The sequence below is a fragment of the Lichenostomus cassidix genome, chromosome 17 (genome assembly GCF_008360975.1).
Source record: "Lichenostomus cassidix isolate B80296 chromosome 17, HeHo_3.0, whole genome shotgun sequence".
Taxonomy (NCBI): domain Eukaryota; kingdom Metazoa; phylum Chordata; class Aves; order Passeriformes; family Meliphagidae; genus Lichenostomus; species Lichenostomus cassidix.
Window position 1 is genome coordinate 8,318,627 of NC_139497.1, and position 26,930 is coordinate 8,345,556.

The window sequence follows — 26,930 nt, forward strand, 5'->3', positions numbered from 1 at the left end:
TGCTCACGGAGGAACAGATGGAACTCATCTCACCATTCCTGCTGATAGGAACAACAGGCGAAGGAGCAGACCCTGGGAAGAGCCAAACACAAGCTCCTGGTGCTCCAGGGCCCCTGCTGTCACCCTGAGTGGTGGTCTGACCTGTGCTGGTATGAAGTTGTGGGAGGGGGTGATGGTTGGTGGCAGGAGGGTTTGGACCCAAACGAGTCCCAGGCTGTCCCTGGGTTGTTTCTGATCCTCCACACCGAGCTGATGGGCAGGAGATCTCCAAGGTGAGCAGCTTTCTTGCATGTTTTATTAGAGTCCTAGATCCCCTTATTGCTCCAGGCCAGCTTCTCCACCCTGCTGTGTGGGGACAGCTCTGTTCTGGTGTTTTCCAGCCCCTCTGCTCAGCTGGCCCTGAGCACAGAGCTCTGGATGAACTGGCAGGGGCAGGGAAAGCTGCTGTGCTCCAGATGTGCCCCTGGCTTGGCCCGAGGGAGCCTCCCTGTGACCAGCAGCCGGACATAGCAGCCACTGAAGATCACCAGGAGCTGCTGGGCCATGGCCTGCAAGGAACGAGAGAGCAAATTGTAAAATAAGCATCCCTGTGGGCAGAGCAGACACCAACACCATTTTCTGCCTGCTCCAAGGACTGTCCTACTCTGACAGGAGCAGGACAGCAGCCAATGGCACAGATAGCTGTCCCAGATCCCCTTGTGGCCAGCAGTGCTGGCACACTGTCCCCACGGCAGGGTGGCACCAAATGACTGCTGGCCCGAGGGTGGCCTGGCAGCCTGGGGACCTGACTGCTCTGTCCCTGCCTCCTCTTGTTCTTGCCTGTGGACAGCCAGAGAGCCTCAGTCTGCAGGGATGTCACCTGCACTGAATTCAGTCAGTGACAGCGACAGGAAAACTGTGAAATAAATCCAAATCCTCCCCGTGGGAGCTCCTTGCCGAGCGGCAATCAGGGCACATTTGTTGCTCAGCGTGGCACAAGTCTTTGAAGGCACTTTCCAAAGGCTGGTCACATCCATGGCTCAGCCCCAGCCTGGGCAGGGGCACCAGGTCCCTGGGGAGAGATTTTCTTCCAAACAGGACCCTTGGGACCAGCAAGGAAAAGCCCAACCCATGAATTCCTCAAGGATTAAGCCCCAGCTGCTCAGCCAGCTTTGACTGCTCGGCAGCATCAAGGCTGGAGAAGGTGTCTGTGGATTTTCAGACACTTGTGCTGGAGAAAAAGGAGGTGTCCCCCCCTGCTGGGATGAGTTTTGGGAGCTGAGATGCCTTGAGGGGGTGATTGGTGCCTCTGGCAGGGGGATAGTCCTCCTTACCTCGGGTGGGCCCTCGGGGATGAGGCGCAGGAGCTCACTGCAGGTCACAGGGTCTTTATTTGGGGTCACCCCGCTGGATAAAAGAGGGGATTCCTCACAGGGAGCCTGCTCCAGCCCCAGCTCCGGCTGAGCTGCCACATCCATGACAACACGGAGCTGCTCCAGGCTGTGCCTCAGGGCTGCCTGCAAGAGAAGGGGATTTTGGGGCTCTCCAGGGGCAGGCAGCAGTGGTGTCCTGAGGAGAGCCTTTACAGGGTGTGATTTGCTCCTGCAGGGTTTGAACTCCTGGGATTTCCCACCCCAGGCAGCAGTGGTGTCCTGAGGACAGAGTTTAAAAGGCACAATTTCCTGCTGCACATTCTTCACTCCTGGGGTTTTCCATCCCAAGAACCACACCCAGCACTTGGAGCTGGGGGTCCATCCCACAGCCTGGCATGGAGAACCCTATCTTTAAAAAACCAAGTTATATTATCCCCTGTGGGAATCACTGCCCATCCCTGAGCTGCAGCCTCCAGGGAGATGAGCTGCCTGGAGATTCTTGAATGGCTCTCACCTCTCATCCCACAGAGACAGCTCAGTGGATATTTATACACCCAGCGAGAGCAAAGCATTTTCTGAAGGCCAAGAGGACAACATTTTTATATAATTAACTCAATCCAGCACTTCCTGCCCCTCCAGGCCATCCCACGTGCTCCAGGAGGACAGCTCAAGGTGTCAGCTGTTCCAAGGTGTGCCACGTGCTTCCAAAATTTGCCTTTGATTCCTGATGACTTTCCCTCATTAAAGCTGCTCAGTTAATTATCCAGACACGCACATTCCACGGGGTCTGGATGAATTCCTGCTGAACTGGGCATGGACAGATGCACTTCATTCACCTCCCAGTCTGCCCAGCTCCCAGGGGCACCTCAGCAGGGCACTCAGACACTCCTCAGTCCTTGCCCACCTCCATCCCAGCAGCTCAGGGCTGGCCCTGCCCGTGTCCCCAGGCTGTCCCCACTGTCCCTTACCTGCTGTGTCCCCTGCAGGTGAGCGATGAGGGCTGACAGGGACTGCAGGCAGCGCTCGGGGCTGAAGTGCACAAACCACAGCTGGAAGGGGCAGGCTGAGGATGGAATGTCTCCATGTTTTCCCCTCCCAGCCCCGTGTGGATGGTGGGATGAGCCCTGCAGGGAGCAGAGCTGAGGCAGCTGATGGCCACGGGGTGCTCAGGACAGCCAGGAGCCAAATAACCCAGCCTGGGCTGCTTTTAGCCTTGAGGGTGTGGGCTGAGACAAAGTGCAAGCTAATGGGGGAGAGAGGAAGGGTGGCAGGGAAGGGACCAGGGAAGGGACCGTGCCTCCTCCCTGTCCTCCTGCAGCCTGGGATAACCCTGTCTCATCGCCCATGCTCAGCTCACTGATTTACACCTAAATAAACTGCATGGCACGGGGACTGAGCTCCCCTGAACCCCTTCTGCTGCCTCACCTTTGTCCCTAGGGATTCACTCCATTTCTTTTTGACCAGACTGGTGCTGCTCTGAGGACACTGCTGGGAAGAGTCTTCCATGGGCAATGTGGATGTGAGTCCTGCCAGCCCCGAGGCAGCCAGAGCTCTGTCCTTGTGCATCTCCTGCCCCTGCCAGCAGCACAGGGATCCAGGGAAAGTGTCAGAGCCAGAGGGTGAAACGGATCTGACATTGGAGCAGACAGCAATTGTAAATCTCTGGGCTATTTGCTGCTCCCAGGCAGTTTTGGGACAGGTAGGTAAAGGTGAAGGTTCCTTGGATTAGTCCTCTAATGGACTGTGCTGCTCTGAACAAATGTGGGATTCAGGTTTAAAAGTGTTTCCCTCTCATCCTGAATGACTTTGCCTTCCTGCAGTGTTCTCTGTCCCCTTCCCTGCCCCTGTGCTTCACCCTGGGTTCTTTTTCCATTTTTATTTCAAGCCTCTCTCTGTCTCTTTCTCACCTTCCTTTAACACCTTCATGGGGTTTTAAAACTCTCTTCATTTCCCTAAATCCATTCTAGTCCAGGAAAAGCATCTCTGAAAAGCAGCAAATGAGCCCAGGGATGGAGATTCTGTTTTTTCCCTTGTTGGAGTTTTTGGGGAACAGTCTGGTTTTCTCTCTGTTGGTTCTTTTAGGATTTTAGGTTTGTTTTTTAATTTTTTTTTGGCCATAGGCACATTTTTGTCACTCTGTCTATAGTAAGAACCATCACTGTCACATAAATATAAAAAAACTTTCGGGAATAATTATCTGCCCTAGGGAATCCCATTTCAATCCTTTAGACTCATTATTTTCAATCACCTTTGGGCATATCTCAATCCCAATTTACAGGAGAAATAAAAATACCCAATTCCTCATGCCATCCCATAGGAGACAAACCAGATCCTAGGAATTCCACCCTCTGGATCACAACATCAAGAAATACCTGCACACCAGGAGGTGTTTATCCAGGAGGGACCTGAACAATTCCCAGCAGAAAGGATACTTTTAGGATGTTGTGTGGCCCATCCAGGACATCTGTAATCCCCAGGATTAGGTTGTGTTTGATCAAGATTTCGTTGACAGCTGCCAGCCTCACATCTGTGTTCACATTTAGCTGTTAAAGAGGAAAAACAGCAAGGAAAATAGCAAGGAAAAATAACACACTCTGCAGCAAAACTCAGATCAGCCTGTGGATACAAACTGCAGCTGATTATCCCAAATTTCTGAAAGGAAAATAGTGACAGATTTTGGGCAGGACAGGGTTGTCCCCTTGGCTGTAGAACATCCCTTGTCTCAGCCTGCTCCCCCAGTGCTGCAAAAATATTCCTTCCTCCCTGAATAATTGGATTTTTTTTCTGGAACTAGGGAATGAGCTGGGTCCTGGAAGGAGGGAATCCACATTACCCCACACCAGGAGCTTCCTCTCACCTTCCTCTGGTGATGATCAATGACCAGGATCACCAGCACAGTGAGAGCCATGGCCACCAGTGTCACCAGCACTCCAGTCCCCCAGTGGTGTCCCACGGAGCACAGCTGGAGTGTGGAGTAAAGGTTTGTCCAGAGACAGATGTAGAAAACCTGCAAAAAAAAAAAAAAATAGAGGGGCTGGTGAGAGTCACAAACCCATGAAAGTGAGAAAAGTCAGGGGAAGAAGAAAATAACAGTCCCTTCTCTCTTATAAATGAAGTCCCATGAGATTTGCAGAGGGTGAGAAAGGACAGTTCTTTCCAATAATAAATAGAGGAAAGAAAGGACTGGAAGGACTGAGCCAGCCCTAGTTTATTTTAAAAAATCACCACTCAACCAAAGACAAAGAGTGAATTATTAATGATGATTCATCCCCAGGAAGGATTTCAACAGAGTTCTTCCATTTAGATAAGAAATGCACTCAGTGAGGCATATTGATAATAATTCTCCCAGTGCCTGGATTTAGAAAGCTCCTGTGTTGAGGTGCTGCACAGAGCACTCCATTACAGTCATGCTCAACCAGTGGGCACTCAGACAGGGCTCAAGGACTGGGTAAAGTCAGGGAAAACTGAATTCCTTGGCTTCACCGAGCATGGATTAGGGCAGGAGATTGCCTAGGAGCAGGTGTGACATGCAGCACAAAGTGTCACAGCATCATCTCCTAATGACACAACTCCCAGGCACTGGACAGGCAGCAAACCCCTCAAAACACTGAGCACCAATTCCTACAATACTGGGGGAAGGAGAAGATTTGTATAATGGCTATCCAAAAAAAAAAAAAAAAGAAAAAAGGAACTATAACAAGGATTTGGATTTGATCCCACCCTCAGCACACTGCACAGCACCAGCCTCCCAGCAGACGCTCATGGCTGGGTCTCTGGAGGAGTTTCTTTCACCAGAAGAAGACAAACAAGACCAAAATTTTACTGATTCGTTGGTCTAAATTAGCACCAGGACCAGAATATGTTGAGATTTTTAAAATCAAGCTATAAGCCAGGTCTGCTGTAGGTATCACTACCTCAGCATGTGCTGCTCACCCAGCCATGCCCAGCCTGCTGGGGTGGCACTGCCAGCAAGAGGGTAGAGAACGAGCTTTGCTCTCCATCAGCAGAAATCCTGGGAGCTGGGATGGCCAAAGGAACCCACCAGGGATGAGTTCAATTTTTTAGGACTTTTTAGGATAAATTTTAGGAATTTTTAGGATAAAGTTTTTAGGATAAATTTTTTAGTATAATTTTTTTTTAGGATTTGCTCCCCAGCCAAACCCCCCTCCCTCCCTCCCTGGGCAGGAGAAGCCCAGAGCAAGGTCCTGGCCAGGTTGGGAGCCCTGCAGCCCTTACCATGGCCATGGCTATCTGGAAGCCCCGGGAGCTGTAGAACAGGTAACGCCTCACTTGGGGCTGCAGGATTCCATCCTGGATCAGCCTTTTCCATGGATCCACCGGCACCTGCCCAGGGGCAAACACAAAACCACAGCCACCTCCAGTCTGGGCTCTAATTGCCACCAGAACCAGACTGGGCAAACCTCGGGGGGCACTGCAACCCAAAGCTGTGTCCCAGAGCTCCATCCCAGCATCTCCAACCCCATCCATGGAGCTGTCATAAACCAAAACCCCAAATCTGTGTCCCAGAGCTCCATCCCAGCATCTGCAACCCCATCCACAGAGCTGTTAGAAACCAAAACCCCAAATCTGTGTCCTAGAGCTTCATCCCAGCATCTCCAACCCCATCCACAGAGCTGTTAGAAACCCAAACCCCAAATCTCTGTCCCAGAACTCCATCCCAGCATCTCCAGCCCCATCCACAGAGCTGTCACAGACCAAAACTTTGTGCTCCTGACTCGTTTGCAGTGAGTAAAATCTGCCTGGGAAGGGCAGAGAAAGCCAGGATAGATAAAAATGCCTTTTTATGACAAAGGACAGGACAAGACAGATTGTCCCAGGGATGCTCTGCCCTATCAGATTGAATTTCAAGCAAAATTCACTCCAACCTATCTTCAAAGAGTTTCTCCACGGAGAAAGTTCATCCCAGTTGACTTCCAGCCCCGGGGGAATAGACTGAAGTTGGACTGAAACAAGCAACTCTCAAACCAAAAAAAACCCCAAAGCCATCTGGGACGTGGGTGTAAATGCAAATTATGCAAATCCAGCTGGAATGATCTGCCAGGGGAGCTCACCTGGAGCCCGAGGGACTGCAGTTTCTGGGCACAGAGGTCCATGTCGAAGGAGGAGGTGGGGCAGGTGTTGTCCATGCTGAGCACCAGCAGCACTCGGCCCTGGGCAGGTTCTGCAAGAGCCCAGAGGAGCTGTGAGCACGGAGCTGTGTTTATCCCACAGCTGAGGAGCTCCTGAGAGCACAAAGCACCCTGGTGGGTTTTAAATGGGTCCAGAACTCCTCCCTGGACATTGCCAAGGAGCTCTGGAAGCAGCCAGAGACCTCTGGAAGGAAGCAAACTGCAGAAAGGGAGGAAACCCCAAAAACATCCCAGGAGTGAGCAGCAGAGATAACAAGAGCTACCAACATGCTCTGATCTGCAGCATGTCCTAATGACTGGGAGGACAATGGGATCAAGCTGCTGGGTGGTGCCAAGGCTCTGTTAGAGATCCCCCTGATGCCTGAGTGGGCTTAACCTAAAACACAGGCTAGGCAAAGTTAGGAGAATAAAAAGCAGTTCTATTTATTGAAGGCATTCAGGTGCATTTAGGGCAATTACAGCCCAGCCAGAGCTACACCCAAAATGGACTGCAGGTCATGAGTTTTTCATACTTTATAAATTTTGCCCATTTGCATATCTGGGGTTAATCCTCCAATTACAGCTTCAGGTAATGAAGTCAATTAGTCCAAATTTGCTCCCCCAAATCACTGCTGTTTACATATTTTGGGGCCTGACATAGTGAGGCGTCCTTCAGGTTCGAGCTTAGAGAGGAATTGTTTTGTCTAAAAATGCTGAGAACAGGAGCTTTAGCACCCTGTGTGGAGCCCAGAGTTATACACTAAAAGAAATTACAGAATTACAGATACATGAAAAATGGAGAAGCTAAAATCCTAAGGCATCACCCCCATTGCCCACCCACCACACAAACCAACTTGAGCAATTAATTCCAGTGCTTTCCAGTAACCCCACTGCCTGGCAATGTGGCAGGGCTGTCCTGGAGCAGCCCACAGATCCTCCAGCAGCCAGCTCCCCTCTCCAGCAGCACTCCTGCAGTGTGGCTCTGCTCAGGGCTCCTCTCAGTGTCAGCTCAGGCCAGGATCAGAGATGCAATCTAGAGATTGCAAGTCAGGAGCCTCAAAAGTGTGAGGACAGCCTGTCCTAGATTTGAGGAGCAGCATAGGAGGGGCACAGGAGAGCTGTGATCTCCAGGCAGCCCATCTGGCATCCACCTAGAGCTTACACAAGCTGTGCTGCAGCAAGAGGAAGAGCCTGGTTCAGCTGAGATCCATTTCATGGAAAGGTTTCACCCAGCTTTCCTTCCCATTTGCAGCTCCAAGGTCAGCCAGGTGTCCCTGGGCTGCTCCTGGGGACACTTGGAGCAAAAAGGGGACCCTGCTGGAGGGTGCTGGGGGTGGCACTGAGGGCAGCAAGCCTTGGCTTTGCCTCCTGCAAGGAGCTTCTTTGGGCACCCTGTGCCAGGGCCTGCCCACCCTCACAGGGAACAATTCCTTCCCAAAATCCAATCTCTCCCTACTCTCTGTCAGTTTGAAGCCATTCCCTGTGTCCTGTGACTCCATCCCTTGTCAAGAGTCCCTCTCCATCTTTCCTGTAGCTCCTTCAGGCCCTGCAAGGTCACAATTCAGTCACCCCAAAGCTTCTCCTCTCCAGGCTGAACAATCCCAGCTCTGCCAGCCTTTCCTCCCAGCAGAGCTGCTCCATCCTCTGCTCATCCTGGAGCTCCTCTGGACTCTCTCCAGCAGCTCCAGCTCCTTGCTGTGCTGTTCCCCAGGGCTGGGGCAGCTCTGCAGGTCTCTGGGGTCTCACCTGAGGGGGCAGAGGGGCAGAATCCCCCCTGCCCTGCTGCCCCCAGGACAGGTCAGATTTTCCAAATATTTCTTGATTTTGAAGGTCAAGAGGACAAGACTTGCAGGGAGCTGCTTTTCAAAAGGTTGAGTCATTAATTCCTGCATATCAGGCATTAAAAAAAAAAAAATTAAAAAATCAAAGCATCTCCATCCCTTTCCCAAAATGCTGAAACATCCCCAATGTTTTGCTCCTTTCACAAGTGAGATGCTGTTAAAGAGCATCTTTGATAAAATCTGTCAGTGGTTATTTTAAGGACGCTGAGCTCAGATCTGCCTCTCCCCTTGCCAACAAGCTGCTCCCTTACCTGTGACCCACTGCAGGGCTCCTTCCTTGAAATCCCTCTTGCAGTAGAGGAGAGAGGACCCATTTTTCTCAGTTCCACCAGTTTGGCTTTTCTGGGCCATGCTGAAGGTGCCTCTCCCTGAGGGGTTCTGTGTTGTCTGGTCAGAAATTCAGCATTTCTCTCTCTAATTCAGCATTGATTTCTCTCTCTCCCTGCTGGGAAGCACCAAGCAGCCCCACTGCAGCCAAGTGGGGAGCAGATTGTGAAAGCCTCACTCACACTCCCACTGCTGTCCTCCTCTGGATCCTGCCTTCCATCAGCCACCAGGCATTTTCAAGCCCTGAAAAGAGAAAATCCCAAATCCTGCAGAGGCAGCAAATAAAGGATAATAGCAGTGACCAGGTCAGCACCTGGTGTTGGCCAGTGTGAGCACAACACAAACAGACTCACTTTTTACATTTGCTTTTTGTTAAGAGGTGGAAAAGTTACCCTTAAATATTCCATAAATTATCCTGACATCCTTCAGCATTCACATTTTGGAAGCAATTAGCAAGGAACAGGCAGGATTTCTCCTTGCCAAGCCTCTCTGCTGTCACCTTCAGAAGAACCTGGAGCTGCTGGAAATGTCCCTCCCTGGAAATGCCACTCCTGATCAGTGACATGGGACAAATCCCACCACGGGAAGGAAATAGTGCAGACAGGGAGGAAAAATGCATCTGCTGAAGGCAGAGCTGGACAGGAGATCCCACCAAGCAGCAGCAAAGCATTTGTGGGTCTCTGTTTTCCTCTCCCCTCTCCTCTGCTTTCCTTTCCCCTCTTTTTCCCTCTCCTCTGCTCTCATTTCTTCCTTTCCCTTTCCCTTTCCTTTCTCCTTTCCTTTCCTTTCTCCTTTCTCCTCTCTCCTTTCTCCTCTCCTCTCCAAGGTTCTCCCAGCAGCCACCATTCCCCAGCTTTTCCAGGTGTTTGTTTCCCTGCTGACAGAGCTCTCCAACCCCCTGCCAGCACCTGTGGGTGGCTGTTAAATGCTCGGAAGGCTCGGGAGTTTACTTTTCAATTATCTGCCACTCCAGCTCTCCAAAACCACCACTTACTTTTCAACCTCTGCTCAGAGCAGGAGCCTGTTGCTGTCTCCTGGTCCCTCATGGATCTCTCCCCCTCTCCTTCCAAAGAGGATTGGCTTTTTTCTGACCTTTTTACTGGGTTTTTTCTGATGGTTGTTCCTGTATTTACCCCCTTTGCACAAAGGCAGGTTGAAGAATGTCGGAAAGGAAATGGAGGCAAGAGAAACAACGTGAGAAATTCTTCTGATCAAAGGGAAACAAACGATGAAAGGGCTAAAAACTCCCACTGAAAGGGATCAAAGCATGGTTGCACAAAGGGTGAGCAGTGTGTGTTTGCACACAGCATGAGCACAGCCCTTATTCCTCACCTGCACAGGTGAGCAGAGATTCCCTGGGCACAGCTTTCCCACGAGGATCAGGGCAGCCACGTGTCACAGGGCACATCCCAGCACCAAAGGTGCATCCAGGCTGAATTCCCTCACTCCTTTCCCTCTTTTGCCATCAAACAGGAGGGAGTGTAAAATCAACACAGACAAGCCCACAGCAAACAGAAGCAAAGAGTGGGAAAAACAGAGGAAACTAAAGAAAAAACTAATTAGAAACTAAAGAAAAACCTGATTAAAACCAACCAGCCTGTTGCTGCTGCTGGCACTCCCATTTAGAGATGAATCAAGGCTCTCTGCCTCAGATGAGGACAGTCCCCAGGAGGTGACAGTGAAGGTGCAGCAGGCCAGGGCAGCTCAGCCATGCCCAGAGGGGAACAACTTCCCCAGTGCTGGAGCTCCTCAGCCAAAGCAGCTTTGCTTTTACCTCTCAGTGCAGCACAGTTTGGCTCTGTTGCCTTTTGCTGCAGAACTGCCCATTTTGGGGTTTGGGTGTCCCCCAGACCTTCCTCTGATGCCTCCTGGGAGTCTCTCCTCTCCTGCACTCCCAGGCTCTGTGTTCTCTACATTTCTTCTCATTCTTCAACATTCATTTCTTCAACATCCCCCTGGTGAATTCACCTCCTCCACACTATGGTCCTTCTTCTCTGGACACCTCCACACCCTCATTAAAACGAGAGAAATATCCAGCAGGTCCTTCTGCCTCATTCCCAGCGCAGCCAGCAGTGCCTTACCTGGTCCAGCTCACTCGTGGTGCTGGGAATGCAGCTCAGCTCCCTCCTCCTCCTGCCTGTCCTTTCTGTGCCACTGTGCACTGCACAGGTGCCACACTGTGCCACCAGCGGGCAGGAAGGTGCCAGCCTGGGCTGGATAAAGTCCCTCTGTCCCCTGTGCCTCCTGGATTAAGCAGGCACAGCTCCCCTCAAGCAGGAAGCCTGTGCCCCTGCCTCCCTCTCCTTCCCCTCACTGCGAGCACCGACTTGCAAAATCTCCCTGCTGCATGTGACTCTTCCCCTGGGCTGGGTGCAGAAATGTGGTTTTAACCCTCTGTAGTTCCTCAGAGGTGTTCCCACACCGAAGGCACAGCCACAGCAGGAGATTCTCCCCCTTCCCTCAGGAATTCCTCACCTTGGGCAGGGAGTGGTCCAGAGCTGGAGCCTGAGCAATGTGAAGAGCTGGAGTGGCTCTCCCCCTCCTCCTCCTCCTTTTGGAACAGCCAGGAAGGATTCAAGAACTACAAATCCCACAGTTGCACCACATCAGTTGCTTTGAGTGTTTCAGCCAAAGCCAAACACCCCTGACAGGGCTGGAGATGTCAGAAGAGGCAAACAGAGATCTCAAGGCTGACAAGAGGTCACTGTCTAGTTATCAGAAAGTCACGGAAAGCACACAGGAACAGGGATAACAGGCAGGGCAGGAATTGTAGCCTTCCTCAAAACAGGAGGCTGTGCTGATATGGAGCAAGTTTCTGCTCCAGCAGGTCCAGAAGAGAAGCAGGAGGCTCAGGCACAGGTGGACTTTCCAGAGCAGCTGGAGAAGTTGTTTGCTCTCATGCAGAGACAATGATGAGAGACACCATGAAAACAAAACTCCTTAGTCTGGGAATTGCAGTTTCAGAGCTCCCCAAAAGCTGCAGGATCCATGGAGAGTTGGAACAAAGCAAATCCAGTGGTGAGTGGTTGAAGAAAATGAACCAAGGAGCTCCTTGCAGTGTCTGTGCACTTCCTGGAGCAAAGGCCACTCTCCTCCTGGAGGGATGGGTTGTGCAGCCCTGCCTGCTCCAGGCATTGCTGAGCTCTGAGTTCATCCCATCACGTGGCTCCACAGGCAACAGGAGCAAATCCAAAACCACTCACCCTGCTGGGATCTTGTTACACTGCAAACTGCCAACACCATCCAGGCATGGGGGAAAATCCCCTAAATCTGCCCCAGCTCAAGGCCCAGCTCCAATCCCCACCCCAGCCAGGGCCATGGGAAGCTTTGGGCTCTTTTGCAAACGCTCCTCATCAAAAGCTTTGGCTGCGTTTGCTCCTCACCCACGCAGACATGCTGGCAGGGAACATGAGAAGCCAAGAGCACTGTCAGCTCTCCACAGGAAAACGCCCCAGGCAAATCCCTGGGGGACAATCAACTGGAAAGCAAGGTGGATAATGAGCTGCAGCACATCCCCTGCACCCTCTGCTTGGCCAGACTGCTCTGTGGGCTGCTCTTGGCACCAAAACCTCCAGAACAAAACTCCTGCTCGTGTGAGAGGAGCGTTGGGATCACCAGAGGCTGCAATCCCAGGATGGTTTGGGTTGGAAGGGCCTTAAAGCCCATCTCATTCCATCCTTCCATGAGCAGGAAACCTTCCACCAGCCCAGGCTGCTCCAAAGCCCATCCAGCCTGGCCTTACCCTCCCCTTTCCCACAATATTTGCTGCCTCTGGAGGATTTCCCCTCCTTTTTCCCAAATTCCTGCAGTGCTGTGCAGCTGGTTGTGGATTGCTCAGAGTTCCCGTATTTGATTTCACCTTTCTCAGTTACTCTTCCCTGCAGGGAGTCTCAGGCTATTGGTTTCAGATCATTTCTCCCACTTATCAAGATCATTTGGAATTGTGATTCAGTGCTCTGTACTGTTTGTATCTCTTCCCAGCTTGCTGCCCTGGACTTATATTGTACTCCCTGTTCCACCTGCTGCATTAATGAATATATTTCAGGGAACCTGATTCTGGGGAAAAAGAAATAAATCTGCTGTTTGAAGAGAGGAGAAGTTTGAGGACTGTCCCAGGCTGACAGTGCCCACCAAGCCCTGCTGGCCTCAGGAATAATCTCACCCTTCATCATGTCCTTAATGTCATTTCTGAGGTCACTCCTCAGTACCTATTTGAAGTCTCACTGCTTTAAACACTGAGATACACACATTTAGTCTGATTTTGCCCATTCTGACCATGTTCTCTCTATATTTACTCCATGCTTTGATAAACTGAACTCTTTTGCAGTGTTTGGAATCCACACCCCTGTGATTCCAGCTCTTTTTTTGGCCACAGTCTGCAGTTTCTCCCCACGTCAGCCTTGTTTGGACTGTGCACACTGCAGCCAACGCTGGCACATCTCATTTTCTTTTGATGAAACTGCATTTTCAGGGGAGAACTGTGCCATCTTCTTCTTATTTTTTTTTCCCCTGGTGAGCATTAATTAGGAGAACAAAGTTGTTGAAAGCCTTGTCTTGCCCTTCTCCTCCCTTCCTGCACACAAAGTCCTTTCAGACTCTGCGTTGTTGGGTTTTTTTGTCAGCAAAGCTGACAGATTGACAGTCATTAAATATAAAAATTTATTTCACACCACCCATATATTACAAGTTTCAAATGAAGAATGACACTTGCTTAAGGCTCGAAGTGTGCTTCTTATCTTTTTTTTTCCTACTTCTGCCTTTTTCCTATCAAGACTTAAAGTATTATTCTTTTTACTATGGTAATGCAAAAACCTCTTTTCTTGAATCTCAAATTAAAAGAAGGAAGGCTCGCTGTGTGCCTGGGATAATGATTCAGCTATTGATCCAGGAGATGCTTTATTAGATTATTTTGAGGCAGACGAATGTAATTTAATACCAATTTATTTTCTATTCCTATGCCAGTCCAAGATACAATCTTTTCTGCATGAAATTAGCACTTTCTCCTTTCAACCTCAAAGAAAGATTACACTGTGGTCCTTCCTTGGATTAGTTAGGGAAAACTTTTTCGGCAGAACATTGATCTAGAGGGTTCTTGATAGTATTTTCTGTTAAGACTTTAAAGGCAAAACCTCAGCTGGGATCAGCAGGTTCTTGGCTTGTCACTCCCATTATGCATTAATGCAAGAACTAGTGGAGAGATAAAAGGGAAAGAGAGTCCAGATGAGGAAAACAGAGGCAAAGAGGGAAAACAGAGCAGGTTTAATGCAGGCAGAGAGAAGGCAGAGGAGCTGCATTATTTTTACACAGTCATCAGTCACTTAGAGGGGACATTGCAGAGGGTGGTCCCACCCCACAACAGCAGGACAGCACCTGGGATCCCCCATCCTGCTGCTCACACCCCACAGGAGCTGCCCCACTGGCCAGGAACTGCTGGATTTTCTGTAGGGTTACCAAATTCTGCCTCATCTGGGGTCAGCTGGGCTTCAGGATGGCAGAAAACAGCAGGAGCCCAAAGCTGGGGATGGCAGGAAAGGAATAGAGGGACTGCCAGCAGCTCAGTGGGCTTGTATCTGGCATTTAAACAGCTCCAACTTTATTAAAGTTCTTCAGGAACTGTGTAGTGACCTCAGAAAAGCAGAAGAAAGAGGAATTGAAGGTTGCCAAATGTGGACTTGCAGCCTGGAACAGCCTGAATGATTCCCTGATGTCACAGCCAGGCTGCAGCTCAGGCAGAAAGGGGAATGGCTGCTTGACCTCTAGCAGCAGGAGAATGTGGAGTTCTCTCTGCTGCTTCAGGAGCTGCCCAAACCAAGCTGCCAGGGCAGCTCCTAGAGCACTGCCAGCCAGAACTGCTGCCCTCCTAAAGAAAGCTCTCTGGACTCCACACACAGGGTTAGAGGTGATTTCCCTCCTTTATTTCATAGAATGTTGAGATCACAGAATGTCCTGAGCTGGAAGGACCCACAGGGTCACCCAGCCCAGCTCCTGTCCCTGCACAGACACCCAACAATGCCACCCTGTGCATCCCTGGCAGCATTGTCCAAACACTCCTGGAGCTCTGGCAGCCTCAGGCTGTGCCCATTCCCTGGGGAGCCTGGGCAGTGCCCAGCACCCTCTGGGGGAAGAACCTTTCCTGATCTCCAGCCTGACCTGCTCTGGCCCAGCTCCAGCCATTCCCTGGCTCCTGTCCCTGTCCCAGAGCAGAGCTCAGAGCTGCAGCCCCTGGGCAGCTCTGCCCTCAGTCTGCTCCAGCTGAACAATCCCAGTGCCCTCAGCTGCTCCTCATGGGCTCTCCAGACCCTTCCCATCCCTGTGTCCCTCCTTCAGATACTTACTCTGTAGTGCCCAAACTGCCCCCAGGAGCAGGAGCCAGGTGGTATTTCCAGCAATAGGAACCCAAATCAAGGGAATCACACAATGCTGTGTGTGCCCAAAGCAGCTGCTGCTCTTTCTGTGGTACACGAGCAGGCTGTGCCTCAGTCATGAGGGATTATCACAGACTCACAGACTGGTTCAGGTGGGAAGGGACCTTAAAGATCATCCAGTGCCACCCCTGCCACAAGCAGGGACACCTTCCACTGTCCCAGGCTGCTCCAAGCCCTGTCCAACCTGGCCTTGGACACTGCCAGGGATCCAGGGGCAGCCACAGCTTCTCTGGGCAGAGGAGCAGCAGGAAGAATTCAGATACAGACTTGTTCTAACAGCTGGTGTGGGCTTCACTTTTGCTCCTGAAACTTGATGCAAAATGGTTAAAAAATCAGATTTCAGTGGCAAGAAGCAGCGTGTCCCACTCCATAGCTGTGTCAGGACTGTTCCCTGCAGAGTATTTCTGTGGCACAGCTTGGCTTAGGCACAGACAGCATCACAGGGCAAGATGAAAGAATCTCAACTGAAAATAAAATCTCTGCACTGCACAAACAAAGCTAGCCTTCCTGGAGAGCAGTAATTGGAAATACTTCCTTCAGTGCAAAGTTCGAGTTATTCTCAGTAGTTAAGTTTCAGGGAAGTATTGCAGAAAATTAGTATTCTTGCAACACGTTAACACTTCTGCATGTTCTAAAGGGAGCAACTTTACGGCACATTTGCCAAGGAGAAATAATCAGGATTTTTTTTCCCCTTTTTCTCCTGGTTCTGACTGTTCTAAAGAAGGATAAAAGTCCTCATTAACCAAGGGAAACTTATGAACCAATATCAGAAAGTGGAGCACGCACTTCATTTTATTCTGGACAGAGTCTTGAGTCCGTCACTGATAACAAAGGGAATGAAATTGCTAATTACAGCCTGGAGCAAAGAGGGCTTTGAGGAGTGTCCTGCTGGAGCCTGAGCACCTGCTCTCAACAGGGAGAAATGTTTCATCTCCAAAGGACAGAGTGGAATTAGCATGGCTGCAATCTTTTATGAGGCCATAACAGCTCTCCACATTACAGCACACAGATTAAAACTGCTTTGATCCTGTTCTGCTTGTACCCACCTGGCTTTTCCCCCAGCCTGGCATATTTGACTTTGTAAGAAGCTTTTGTTTCAATTTTATAATCCATTTAATAGCTTGAATTCCTGAAGAGATCTTTTCAGGAGTACAGTGCACTACCATAAAATATGACAAGAGGAGAGCCTGTAGCTGTCTGCTCCTTCAGTGCCTGCAGGATTCATATTCACATCCATCCTGCTTTATTCCCTCCCAATCACAGCTCCAGAGGTCCAAGAGGCTTTGCAGTGCCTCTGAGGAAATCAAGTTCTGTCTGAGGAACAGAACAGCATCAATGAGGTTCCTTGTAAAGATCCTGAAGTGCACAACTCTTGGGTCAAATCAGGGACATGCTGAGGTCCCTTTTCCACAAAAAGCCTGAATTTGAACTCAACAAAAAATGCAAATTAATATTCTGCCTTTAATATTCTGCTGGTAAGAGGAAGAAACCACTGGAACATAAAAGCCTTTGATGTATTTGTGTGTATTTTTGATTAAAGAGCTAAAAAGTGATGCAGACAACCCCAAAACTTTTCTTTCCCGCTGTTCCCAGACACAGGATGCTGCAGGATTTGGGATGACCTTGGTACAAACACACAGTGACCAGCACTGGACCCAAGGAAAGGTAATTACTGTGCAGCACCTGGCTATCAAACTATTCCAATGAACTGGCACCATTTTATTTCCCCTAATGGTCACAAGAACATTTGTTCCTGAAGGTTTGCAGAATGATCTGGCAGGTAAAGCATCAGACTGGAGCCAAGAGGAGGAGCTCTGTAATGGGTTTTAACTTACCTGCTGTGACCTTCAGATATTGGCTGTCTCTCTTAAACTTTCTTTTATCAATACTTGATGGTCACTCTGAAGAGTCCAGACTCCCAAGGTGCCCAGTGAGACCTGCCAGCATTCCCAAAACAAGTTAGCAGAAGAACCAGACTGAGCAGAGGCTTTGGAGTGACGTGTTTTTACTTTCAAGTGTCACAGTGCCAGACTTGCACCTCAAGCTAACAGCAGAATATACAGAGGATTCAATACAGAGAAACTCAAAGCACCTGAAAATGATCAGCCAGGACTTGTACAGGCAGAGAGTTCTTCTTGCAGGGTTTAAACCCTGTGCAGAGGTTTAACAACACACTGAAAAATGCAGCTGGGTCAACAAGAATACAGGTACACAGGTTTAACAATTACTGACACAGGCCAGCATCTCCCCCTTTTCTACTCTGCAGAGGGAAACCTCTCATTGAATACTATCACCATAAAAAGGGAGCATTCCTGTGCCAACTGCAATATATATTTAATAACTTAGCACAGAGCTGACACATGGCCACTTCATGATTGAATAAGCTCTGAATCCGAGTCAAAAGAGAAACTAAGAACTCCAAGAGCTCACTGAAATAACTTAACACATGTACAAGGAGGACAGGTAAGGTATGGCTAAGAGCTGTACATTCCACCTGAAGCTCAGATTTTACTCCCAGCACTCCCAGGACACTCCTCCCTCCTCCCAGCTCTACCCATTGATGCGATAATTGACATGGATCTCGGGTTTGATGTCACACACCAGTGACAGCAGCTGGGACATCACCACCTCCCGGTTCTTCTGGAAGTTCTGCTGGATTACACTCATCTTTTCCTGAGTCTCCTTCTCAACTTCAGTGGTGCAGCTGCCATGGGAGCCAAGAGCCTACAAACAGCAGAATAAAGGGAGATCAACCCATCAAGCTCTGGGTTTTGTTATTCTGGACCACCTTGGGGCATCTCAGACATTTGTTGAGGGAAGATTAGTGTTAATGTTCATGTTAAAAAAGCAAAAGTACTTTTTGGTTCAGATTTTGCCCTAAATTTGTCCAAGTATTTCATTCTCAGGCCCTGCCTTTTACCCTCTTTCATGGAATCATCAAATGGTTTGGATTGGAAGGAACCTTAAAGATCATCTTGTTCGAGCTCCCTGCCATGGGAGCATTTATTTATTATCCACCAGTTTAGAGCATGAGCTTCTAAAGACTGCCCAAAATAAAGGTCCTAGGTACAGACAACAGGAACCCCTGGGCACAACTGCATTAGAGACTGAAAGCAAAGTAACATCCAGGAGTCAGTTTAAGCACAATTCACATCATCCCATTCCTTCTACCCTCGGAGAATCTTTGTAAAACTTCTGCTTTCCCTTCTGGTGACTAGGGGCAAGTCAAGTGGCTTCTGCCATGTCAGCATCAGGGAAACGAGCCTGTGACAGGAGCAATGAGCTCAGGTTTTTTTTGGCCACTGCTACACACAGCAGGCTTGGGAGGCTATCACTCCTCAGGGCACCCAGGAGCTCATTAAGCTGTTTCCTTGCCAGTTAAGATGCAACACACCATGTCCTGAGCCACTTCCCCGGGTTTTTCTGGGCCACGTGGCTGTGTCTCACAGGAAGGCACTTGGGGAAGTGCTCCTGCTGCAACTCACTCCACCCTGAGGGTGCTGCCAGGGCAAGGAACCCCCAGCACAAGGCAAAGGGGCTGGAAATAAGTGAGTGATGGGGAAAACCAACCGCTGCCTCCTTGGCCTTGAACTCCTTCTCCCGCTGCAGGCGGTACTGCTCGATCTCAGCCTGGGCTTCCTCCTTGGCCTGCTTCAGCCTCCGGTTCTTCCCTGCTCCCAAGGACAAAGGGAAAGAAAGAAAGAAGAGAAAGCACTGAGAGCTTGTTTTCCTAATGCACAGCCATCCCCACAGGGTTTGCTCCTTCTGCAGGAGGCATGAGCATCCCAGAGTTTGCTGATCTCAGGAGGACCCCACCAAACCACAGCCAAGGTCACCAAGCTGTGAGATTCCACCAGTGAATCTCACAGTGGAAAGGTTCTCAGGGCACGTGGATGCATCAGGCATTGTTCAGGTCTGGCTTTATACAGAGAATGAGTCCCACACTGGTTTGGCTTGGAAGGGACCAGAAAGCCCATCTCATTCCACCCCTGCCATGGCAGGGACACCTTCCACTGTCCCAGGTTGCTCCAAGCCCTGTCCAGCCTGGCCTTGGACACTGCCAGGGATCCAGGGGCAGCCACAGCTTCTCTGGGCACCCTGTGCCAGGACCTCCCCACCCTCACAGGGGAGAATGTCTTCCCAATATTCCATCCAGCCCTGCCCTCTGGCAGTTTAAAACCATTGCCTCTTGTCCTATCACTTTCTGCCCATACAAAAAGTCCCTCTCCCTCCTTTTCACAAGCCCTTTAAGGCACTGGCAGGGGCTCTGAGCTCTCCCCGAAGCTTCTCTTTTCTAGGTAAACACCCCCAGCTCTCCCAGACCAGCTCCAGAGCAGAGCTGCTCCATCCCTCTGGTCATCCTGGAGCCTCATCCATACTCTCTACAGCAGCTCCAGCTCCTTCCTGTGCTGGGCCAGCTCTGCAGGTGGGTCTCACCTGCCCAGGGCAGAAGGGCAGAATCCCCCCTGCCCTGCTGCCCAGGCAGCTTTTGATGCAGCCCAGGATGTGTTTGGCTCTCTGGGCTGCAAATGCCCTCCAGGCTCATGTCCAGCCCCTCATCCACCAGAACCCCCAAGTTCCCTGCAGTGTTTCTACCACAAAGTTCTCCTCCCAGTCTGTTCCCGTGTCTGGGATAGCCCCAGTCCACATGAGCATGCAGTCTCTCTGAGCCTCTCAACTTCCCCTCCTGGACTTCCCATCACATTCTGCCCTCCAAGATTATCCATACCAGAATGAGCTACAGAAATCTGCCTCTTGCAACATTGTTACGGGGTTGAACCGCAAGCCAGGGCAGATATATAAATATGGATATAGACATATATACACGTATTTGTCTGAAGCAGAAAAGACTTGCAAAGTTGGGGGTCATTGCATCCAGAATTTCACCTGCTTTACAGAAGACGCTAACTTGCATCTATAAGGAATAGCTCCATAATCACCGATATGGAAACACACTGTTTCCATCGGGAAACAAGAAGCTGAAGGCAGGAAGGACAGAGATAAGCGCAGCCATGGCCCAAGCGAAGGCCGGGCTGCTGCAGAGAGCCAGGAGTCCCCGAGCTCCTGAGCCCTGCGGCTCTGGCAGGAGGGTCCCTGCGGCTCCGACCCCTCACACCGCACTGAGCCTTCGGGGCGAGCCTCCAGCGCTGCTCTCCCGCGGGCCATCATCCCCACCGCGCCCCGAGCAGCCCCGGGCAGGGCTGGGGGATCCCGCTGCCCCATCGCCCTCAGGGCCGCGCCGCAAGGCCTAAGGCGGCCCTGCCACGACAGGCCACACCGGGCCGGACCGAGCCAGGCCGGATCCTCCGCCACCTCACCCGCCGCGGCGGAGCCTGGCCGAGCGTACTCACTCTTGCGGGCCTCGGCCACCTTCTCCGCGGCGCGTTTCTCGGCCTGCAGCAGCTGCTGGATGCCCTGCGACTGGCTCGCCATGGTGGCCGCTCCGTCCGGCCGGGCCGCGCAGCGTCACCGCGTCACGCAGGCCACGCCCACAGAGCGCAAGCCACGCCCACTCCCACGCCTCTCCCATTGACGGCTCCTCTCGCAGGGGCTAAGCCACGCCCACATTTCCACCCCCGCAGCTCAGCCCCGCCCACTTCCACGCCCCATCCATTAGAAACGGCCGGTGCCTCTTGGCCACGCCCCCATGCGCCTGGCCCCGCCCCGTTCAGGCCCCGCCCCCGCGGTTCGTGAGGGGAGCTCCGGCCGCGCACAGTTCCCACTTCGGCGTCCCCTGTCTCCTCTCCCTGAGCCTTTTCTGTGCCTCCCGCCACGAAATCCACTTAAAGCCCTTCAGGAACGCGCTGATGCTGTTTATTTTTGTTTCTTTCCTGGTTTCTGATCGCTGGAAATGCGGCAGCCCCAGGATGAGCGGTGACAGGAGCACCGGGGATGCTGCGGTCCCTGCCGGGCTGTGGCATCTCCTCCATCTCTGGCATGGGATGTCACCCATCACAGAGCCACTGGTGCTCAGGGCACTTTGCAATCATCCAGGACCATCCTTCTCAGGGGCTCCCAGCAGAGCCAAGCCTCCCCCAAACACCCCCACACTTCACCCCATCCCTCCCAGCCTTCGCCCATCACGTCCCAGGAGCCATTTAAAGCCCTGAGCGCAGCTCCCCCGAGCACTTTGGGAGCATAAATTACAATTATTGTCAAATAATATCGCTCTGATGAAGCGTCAGAGCCAGGCCAGTGACTCATCGCTGCCGGGAGAGGCGAGGCTGCTGCCGGTCCGCCTCCTCCATCCCCCGTGATGGAAGGGACAGGAGACAATGAATCAAACGCATATTTATAGTGCTGAATAGGAATTATGAGTGTTTTCAGGGTGACCTTCAACTGGGCCCAGCGATTAACTGAATGGGCTGAGCGTGCCCATCCATTCAGGGGGATATTTGCTTCAGTGAAAGATAAAAATGGGGAGAAGAGTTTGGACCATCATTCCGAGGTTTATGCAAGGCTGGGATGCTGGGATGGAGCACTGGGAGCAAAAGGATGAGCTGTGGAAGAAGGGAAACCCAGGGAATCTGGTCCTACATCATGTCACACATGGGGCAGCTCCAGCCAAGGGGACACAGGGAGCTCAGGGAGCTCAGGAAGGACAGAAAATCATAGAATGGTTTGGGTCGGAAGGGGTTTCCAGTAGTTCCAGCCCTTCCTGAAGTGCTCTCTCTATTCCAAAAGATGCCACAGCCAAAAAAACCTGGTGGATTGAGCTGGGACAAATCCAGGTTCCTTTACAACAGTAACAACCCAGAAATGAGGTTTTTATCTGACCCCAAAGCCCGGGAGCCCCTGCCCACTTCTCAGCTCAGACCAAAGCCACAAAATCATTAACTCTCCCTCTGACTCCCACAGCCCTCAGATGATGTCCCTCAGCCCCATTCCCATCAAGAAACCCACCATGCTCATTAGCTGCTCCCATTTTTTCCGAAGTGTTCCCTGTTAATTAAGTCACTTCAGCTGAAGGCAGAGATGACCCCAGAGCAGGATGCCCTGAAGGGGATAGCAGAGGTCAAACAGGGTTTGGAGCAAAGCTCCCAAGGGGTCTGGCTCTGCCCTGAAGTCACAGGCAGCACTGGGGTGTGGTTTTTCTCCTGGGTGATGGTGATTTTCAGACTCACAGCTTCTGTCTGTAAGGTGATAATGACAACACTGCCCTTTTCTGCCCCCAGAAATACTTTGGCTATGATCACACCAAATTTTCGGACCAAAATCCCTCTGAATTTCGGCTCTGGGTTGCTTGAAAAACATGTGATGAGTTTGTAGCAATTTCATTTTGACAGTTAACAAATGAGACAACAGCAGTTTGTATTTAAAACAATCTTTTGCTTGGTTGTGTCGCTTTCTAGTTTACAAGTGCCCAAAAGCTAATTGAAACCTCGTGGTGTGTGTCACATGAAACACATGTGAATCCAAAAGCTGTTTGAACAACTTCCCCATTCACGTAACATTTGGGAAAAATCGCTCCTTGCTGGTTGCAATAACAAAAACAAATCAAAACCCATCATTTCCAATCCTCAGACTTGCACAGGTATAAATAAAAGCTGCTGGAACAGCTTGAATTCTGCCAGCAGTGGGTTGATAATTAATTAGCATCAGGAGTACTTCTGAGCTTGGCTTTTATTGCCCCAGATTCATGAACAGGAGCTTGTCACTCGCTATTAGAGCAGGCAGCTATTGCTGACACTGACATTGGCATCCCTTTATTTGTCCAGCACTGGGAAAAAGACATCTGAGGATGATAAACTTGGCTAATCCTAAATTTCATGCAGCTCACATTCAATGGAGACTGAAGGAAGCATATCTATAGGAGACTGAGGCTGGTCCTGTTCTCTAGGATGGGAAAACAAACTGTTCAAATAAATAAATGGAAGCATTTTCTTTTTTTTGTAGCTGTTTCCACAGATCACAATAATGAAAATTAAATTAAACACATCTCTTAATTAATTTTTGCTCTTTTCCCAAAAGCTTTTTCATTTTCTTGCAAGCTTTAAATAGTTGTTTTAATTTTGGAGCTGCATCTCTCCTCTCTCTGTTTTTGTTCTATACTGGGCCACAACTCCAAGCATGTGTCATACAGGTTACTGAAATACCAACAGGTATTTCTAGAATTAAGGGGGAAATTATACAGCTTGTTTTTGCTTTTCTTTGAATTTCTAAGCCCAGGCAACATGTGCCATGTCTCATGATCCTGCCATCATTAAGGATTCCCAGACATATTTGGAAGGAATGAGATTTTAAACAGTGTCTGGCCTCTTTCCAGAGCAGGTAATTACATTTTTCCTCTCTAAATTCCCTTGCACTTTCAATTGGATCCATTATTATTCCCCATTCCCCAAGTTAAACTGTTATTCTGGGCAATTGTCTGAGGTTCAAGAATTCAAGAGGTTTTGTGTTCATCCCTGGGAACAGAGCTGGCCTCTCTCTTCTGAGGTTTAATTCATTAACAGAAAGGCATTGAGTTGATGCAGCTGCTGGATGTTGATAAAAGATCATTGGTTGATTGTTAAAAGGTGATCAATGAATGATTATAAATCAGCATTCATATTTTGGAGGGATTTTTCAATTCATAAACAGAGAATTAGAAATTGAAGTACAGCATAGCAGTAGAATTTACATAGAGAAATCAATTAAACCCTGCAGTGCACAAACCAGTACCACTCTTCTGTGCCTGACCTGCACCAAGAATTTGGCCCAAATATCCCAAAATGAGAAAGAAAGCTCCATTTCTCATTTGGAGTTGCTCTGTGATCAAGGACGATTTAAAGCCCGGAGTAACCCGATTGCAGTGATGGGATTACACCAGAATGGACTTACATTGATATTGTAAGAATTGATTTTTTTAAAAGCAGTTTAAGAAGCCATATTTCTGTGTCAGCCTCAGTTATCTTCCTTCGGGATAAGAGAGCTGCTTTGGGGTGATGCTTGGCTGTGCCAGTGGCTCACATCAGCCACCAGGCTCAGTTTCATACAAATCAGGATCTTTCATAAGAACCAGCTTGGAAGCTCTGTTTATATATTCTTCCATTGTGATGAAATGTCAGCAGACCTTATTAATTCCTTGTCTACCAAATGAAATCTCCATTTCCATTTCCTTGACATCTCCTGGCATCCATCCTCAATCAGAGGTCAAGTGTCCTTTGCAAAGGACGTGTCTGGGAAGATGAATGGATGTGACACTGAGTGTTCCCCATGTGTCACATCCATTGGGATTCCTCCATCAGGGAACACCCTGTAAGGGCCATCATGGACTCACCACGGACTGTTCAGACCAGGATTTTTGGATCTGGCAGCAAAACAAAGCAGATTCTGGAGTACCACAATAAATACAGTAATAAATAGCATTTCCTGTAATGGGCAGCACCAAAGTTTTGGGTGCTGAAGGCACTGCCAGTTCTTCCCCAGCTTCTGCAAGAACAAAATACACACAGAAAATCTTGTTTGCCCTGCCATAAAAGATCTTTTGGCTTCTCAATTCCGCTTTCTCTGCCCCAAACCACTGAGTAATGTCGTTGTGCACCGTGGTACAGGCGCTGCTGACTTCCAGTGATGGATGATACAATCCCTGGGTACGTAGATTGTTTGGTGCTCGGAGCTGTTTGAGTAAATGACACACCACAGCACAAGCCTCATTATCAATATTGCCTGGAAATATCAGAAACGTCTGAGGCCGCGGTTTAATTTGGATGCTTATCATAAGCTCGGGAGAAATGGAAATGTGTGACAATAACAAAACACTGCAGCAGTGATGCCAAGCAGCCTGGAGCAGCTGATGAATTTCTAGGCCACGGGGGAAGGAGCTGGGGGTGCTGGGGGATGCTTCTCCAACACTTGTTCAAACAAAAGTGATTCCGGGAAGCATCTGAGTGACAATGTCTGGAGCTCCAGCAAACATCCCTGTGGCCTCTGGGGCCTGAGGAGATGTGGAACAAGAGCTGCTGATGTGCAGCTTCCTCGTGGGACTGCTCACATCGCTCAGCTCCAGGGCTTCTGCCTGCTAAATGAGGTTTCCCTGCAGGTTTTTCTCCGTTAAGGCAGTGGAGCAATAGACCCTTCACTGCACCAGTTCAACCAAACGCTCAGAATTACCCCAGGAAGGTGAACTTCCCTTGCTCACAGCTGAGCAGAGTTTGGAGACTGAAGCCAGACAACAAATAGCTCCTCCAGGAAGGTTTTTCAGAGGTACATAAGTACCTAGGCATGCAGATAGCTACCTAGTGGAACTAATTTGTTTACAACATTGACGGAAAAATCTTAATAACCAATTTCTATATTTAGCTTAAATGCCTTTGAAAATCCAAGCTTTACATCCCTGTGCTCACTGTCCCCATCCAGTCCTGTGGGGCTATGGGAAAAAGCCAAAAATAAACCCACAACCCTCCCATGGTCTTGATTTTATCAAAATCACCCCAAAGGCTGCTGCTCTGCTTTGGCCACACTGCACATCCACTTTGGACTTTAATTACAGTGCTCACTGCAGAATAAAATCCACCCAGTTTGCCTGAATTACCCCCTTGTTCTCTCACTGCTCTCCCCTCCCCAAATCAAACCCCTGCTCCATCCCGCTTGATTTCCAATGTGATTTGCCAGCCAGCTCTCAGCTGCAGGGAAAAATAAAATCAATCTATTTTTCCACTCCCTCATCCAGCGGCTTCATGCTCCGCCCGGCATCGAGCCTCGTGCTGGCAGGATGAGCTCCCCAGCAGTTGGTGGCCACCACCAAAGCAGCCCAGGGCCATTTGGTCACCGAGTTGCAGAGCTGCTGGAGCAGAGGCTGCAATGATCTGCCTGACTGTGCCACAGGCAGGGGCACAGCAGCACAGTTTGGGCTCTGTGTGATGGGATTGCACTTCAGTGGTTTCGGGATATTAATAGCGGGATTAACCTGAAACAGCCGCGGTAACAAATTGATTATCAAGAACAATAAATCATCTCATACATGCAGGTAGCCCGCGGGTTTTTTGCATTGCAAAGCCATGAGTTTGTCTACAGGGCTGTAACAATCCCCAGCACGGAGCAATACCCAGGAAAAAGCCCACCAAAATAGGATTAAACTGTTGGGGTTTTGGGAATGCAGAAGGCAAAGAGGGAAAGGCTGTTGGATTTTACAATTGTAAAATATGGACACAAGTAAAGTGACTTTTTCTGCCCCTCCCCACCTCCACCTGCTGACCAGTCCTTTCCAGAAGGCTTTGGGAATGACTTTGCAGGGCCTGGAGGCAGGACAAGATATAGCTGCCATGGGCATGAAGGACATGGGAAGGAGTATGGCTACTTCAGCATCGAGCAATCCAGTGCCTACAAGATCCAGTTGAGAGATGGAATGCTCCTCCACATCCCACAGCCCTGAGCTCCCAGGATTTGCTCGTGCAGTTTTCCATACACAACCCTTGCAATACAGAAGGGCTATTGGTAAAGGCTCAGCCCTGCTGGATCCAGCTGCCTTCCCCCCACAGGAACAGCGATCCAACAGAGCTGCAATGTCTGAAGGACATTAAAGACACCCAGAGCCACTCCACATAATCCACAGCTGGAATGCAAACTCTCGTTTCCTTGGAGGCACAAGTGAATAACTCCTGCACGTGGACTGTGAGTCATCTGCTCACAGCTCCTGATCCAGACAGGAAACATTGAATGAGCCCCAGGAAGGGCCCTGCTCACCCCCAGGGAGGGGAATTTTTCCTTTTCTTGGGGCAGATTCCTTGACCATCATTCCTTTGACCATTTGCCATGCCAAATCCACATCCCCGGAGCTGGAGAGGAGCAAGGCTGAGAGGGGAAAAGGATATGCCTCTCAGCCTCTGAAGCAGGCTATTTATAACATCAAGGAACATTTCAGGGGATAATTTTAAA

General features: G+C 50.0%; 2 protein-coding genes across 6 annotated transcripts; both read right to left on the bottom strand.

Annotated features, from left to right (window-relative positions):
* Nucleotides 1–273: 273 nt before the first annotated feature.
* TMEM268 (transmembrane protein 268) lies at nucleotides 274–17,009 on the bottom strand. 5 transcript variants are annotated; one of them, XM_085076347.1, is made up of 9 exons: nucleotides 16,910–17,009; nucleotides 8,574–8,892; nucleotides 6,425–6,534; nucleotides 5,589–5,696; nucleotides 4,210–4,359; nucleotides 3,785–3,895; nucleotides 2,321–2,401; nucleotides 1,314–1,496; nucleotides 274–548 (listed from the first exon to the last, which is right to left on the bottom strand). In XM_085076347.1, exons 2-9 carry the CDS (start codon nucleotides 8,671–8,673, stop codon nucleotides 390–392), a joined length of 1,002 nt encoding a protein of 333 aa, XP_084932473.1. In that variant the 5' UTR covers nucleotides 8,674–8,892; nucleotides 16,910–17,009; the 3' UTR covers nucleotides 274–389. The 5 variants fall into 5 exon arrangements, with proteins under 5 accessions (XP_084932473.1, XP_084932472.1, XP_084932471.1 ...); XM_085076346.1 differs by lacking the exon at nucleotides 16,910–17,009 and adding an exon at nucleotides 11,125–12,029; XM_085076345.1 differs by lacking the exon at nucleotides 16,910–17,009 and adding an exon at nucleotides 10,731–10,985.
* Nucleotides 17,010–17,062: 53 nt separating this feature from the next.
* ATP6V1G1 (ATPase H+ transporting V1 subunit G1) lies at nucleotides 17,063–20,585 on the bottom strand. The gene is made up of 3 exons (XM_085076351.1): nucleotides 20,426–20,585; nucleotides 18,645–18,745; nucleotides 17,063–17,798 (listed from the first exon to the last, which is right to left on the bottom strand). Exons 1-3 carry the CDS (start codon nucleotides 20,505–20,507, stop codon nucleotides 17,625–17,627), a joined length of 357 nt encoding a protein of 118 aa, XP_084932477.1. The 5' UTR covers nucleotides 20,508–20,585; the 3' UTR covers nucleotides 17,063–17,624.
* Nucleotides 20,586–26,930: the final 6,345 nt, after the last annotated feature.

Excerpts from the sequence above, each read along its gene's own strand:
- TMEM268 (XM_085076347.1), bottom strand. The coding sequence starts at position 8,673 with ATGGCCCAGAAAAGCCAAACTGGTGGAACTGAGAAAAATGGGTCCTCT. Across the intron at positions 3,896-4,209 it reads TTGATCATCACCAGAGGAAG|CTAAATGTGAACACAGATGT; the intron begins GTGAGAGGAAGC and ends CCTCTTTAACAG. Across the intron at positions 2,402-3,784 it reads GGCCACACAACATCCTAAAA|CTGTGGTTTGTGCACTTCAG; the intron begins GTATCCTTTCTG and ends TGCCCCTTCCAG.
- ATP6V1G1 (XM_085076351.1), bottom strand. The coding sequence starts at position 20,507 with ATGGCGAGCCAGTCGCAGGGCATCCAGCAGCTGCTGCAGGCCGAGAAA. Across the intron at positions 18,746-20,425 it reads GGTGGCCGAGGCCCGCAAGA|GGAAGAACCGGAGGCTGAAG; the intron begins GTGAGTACGCTC and ends CCTTGGGAGCAG. Across the intron at positions 17,799-18,644 it reads TCAAGGCCAAGGAGGCAGCG|GCTCTTGGCTCCCATGGCAG; the intron begins GTTGGTTTTCCC and ends TGCTGTTTGTAG.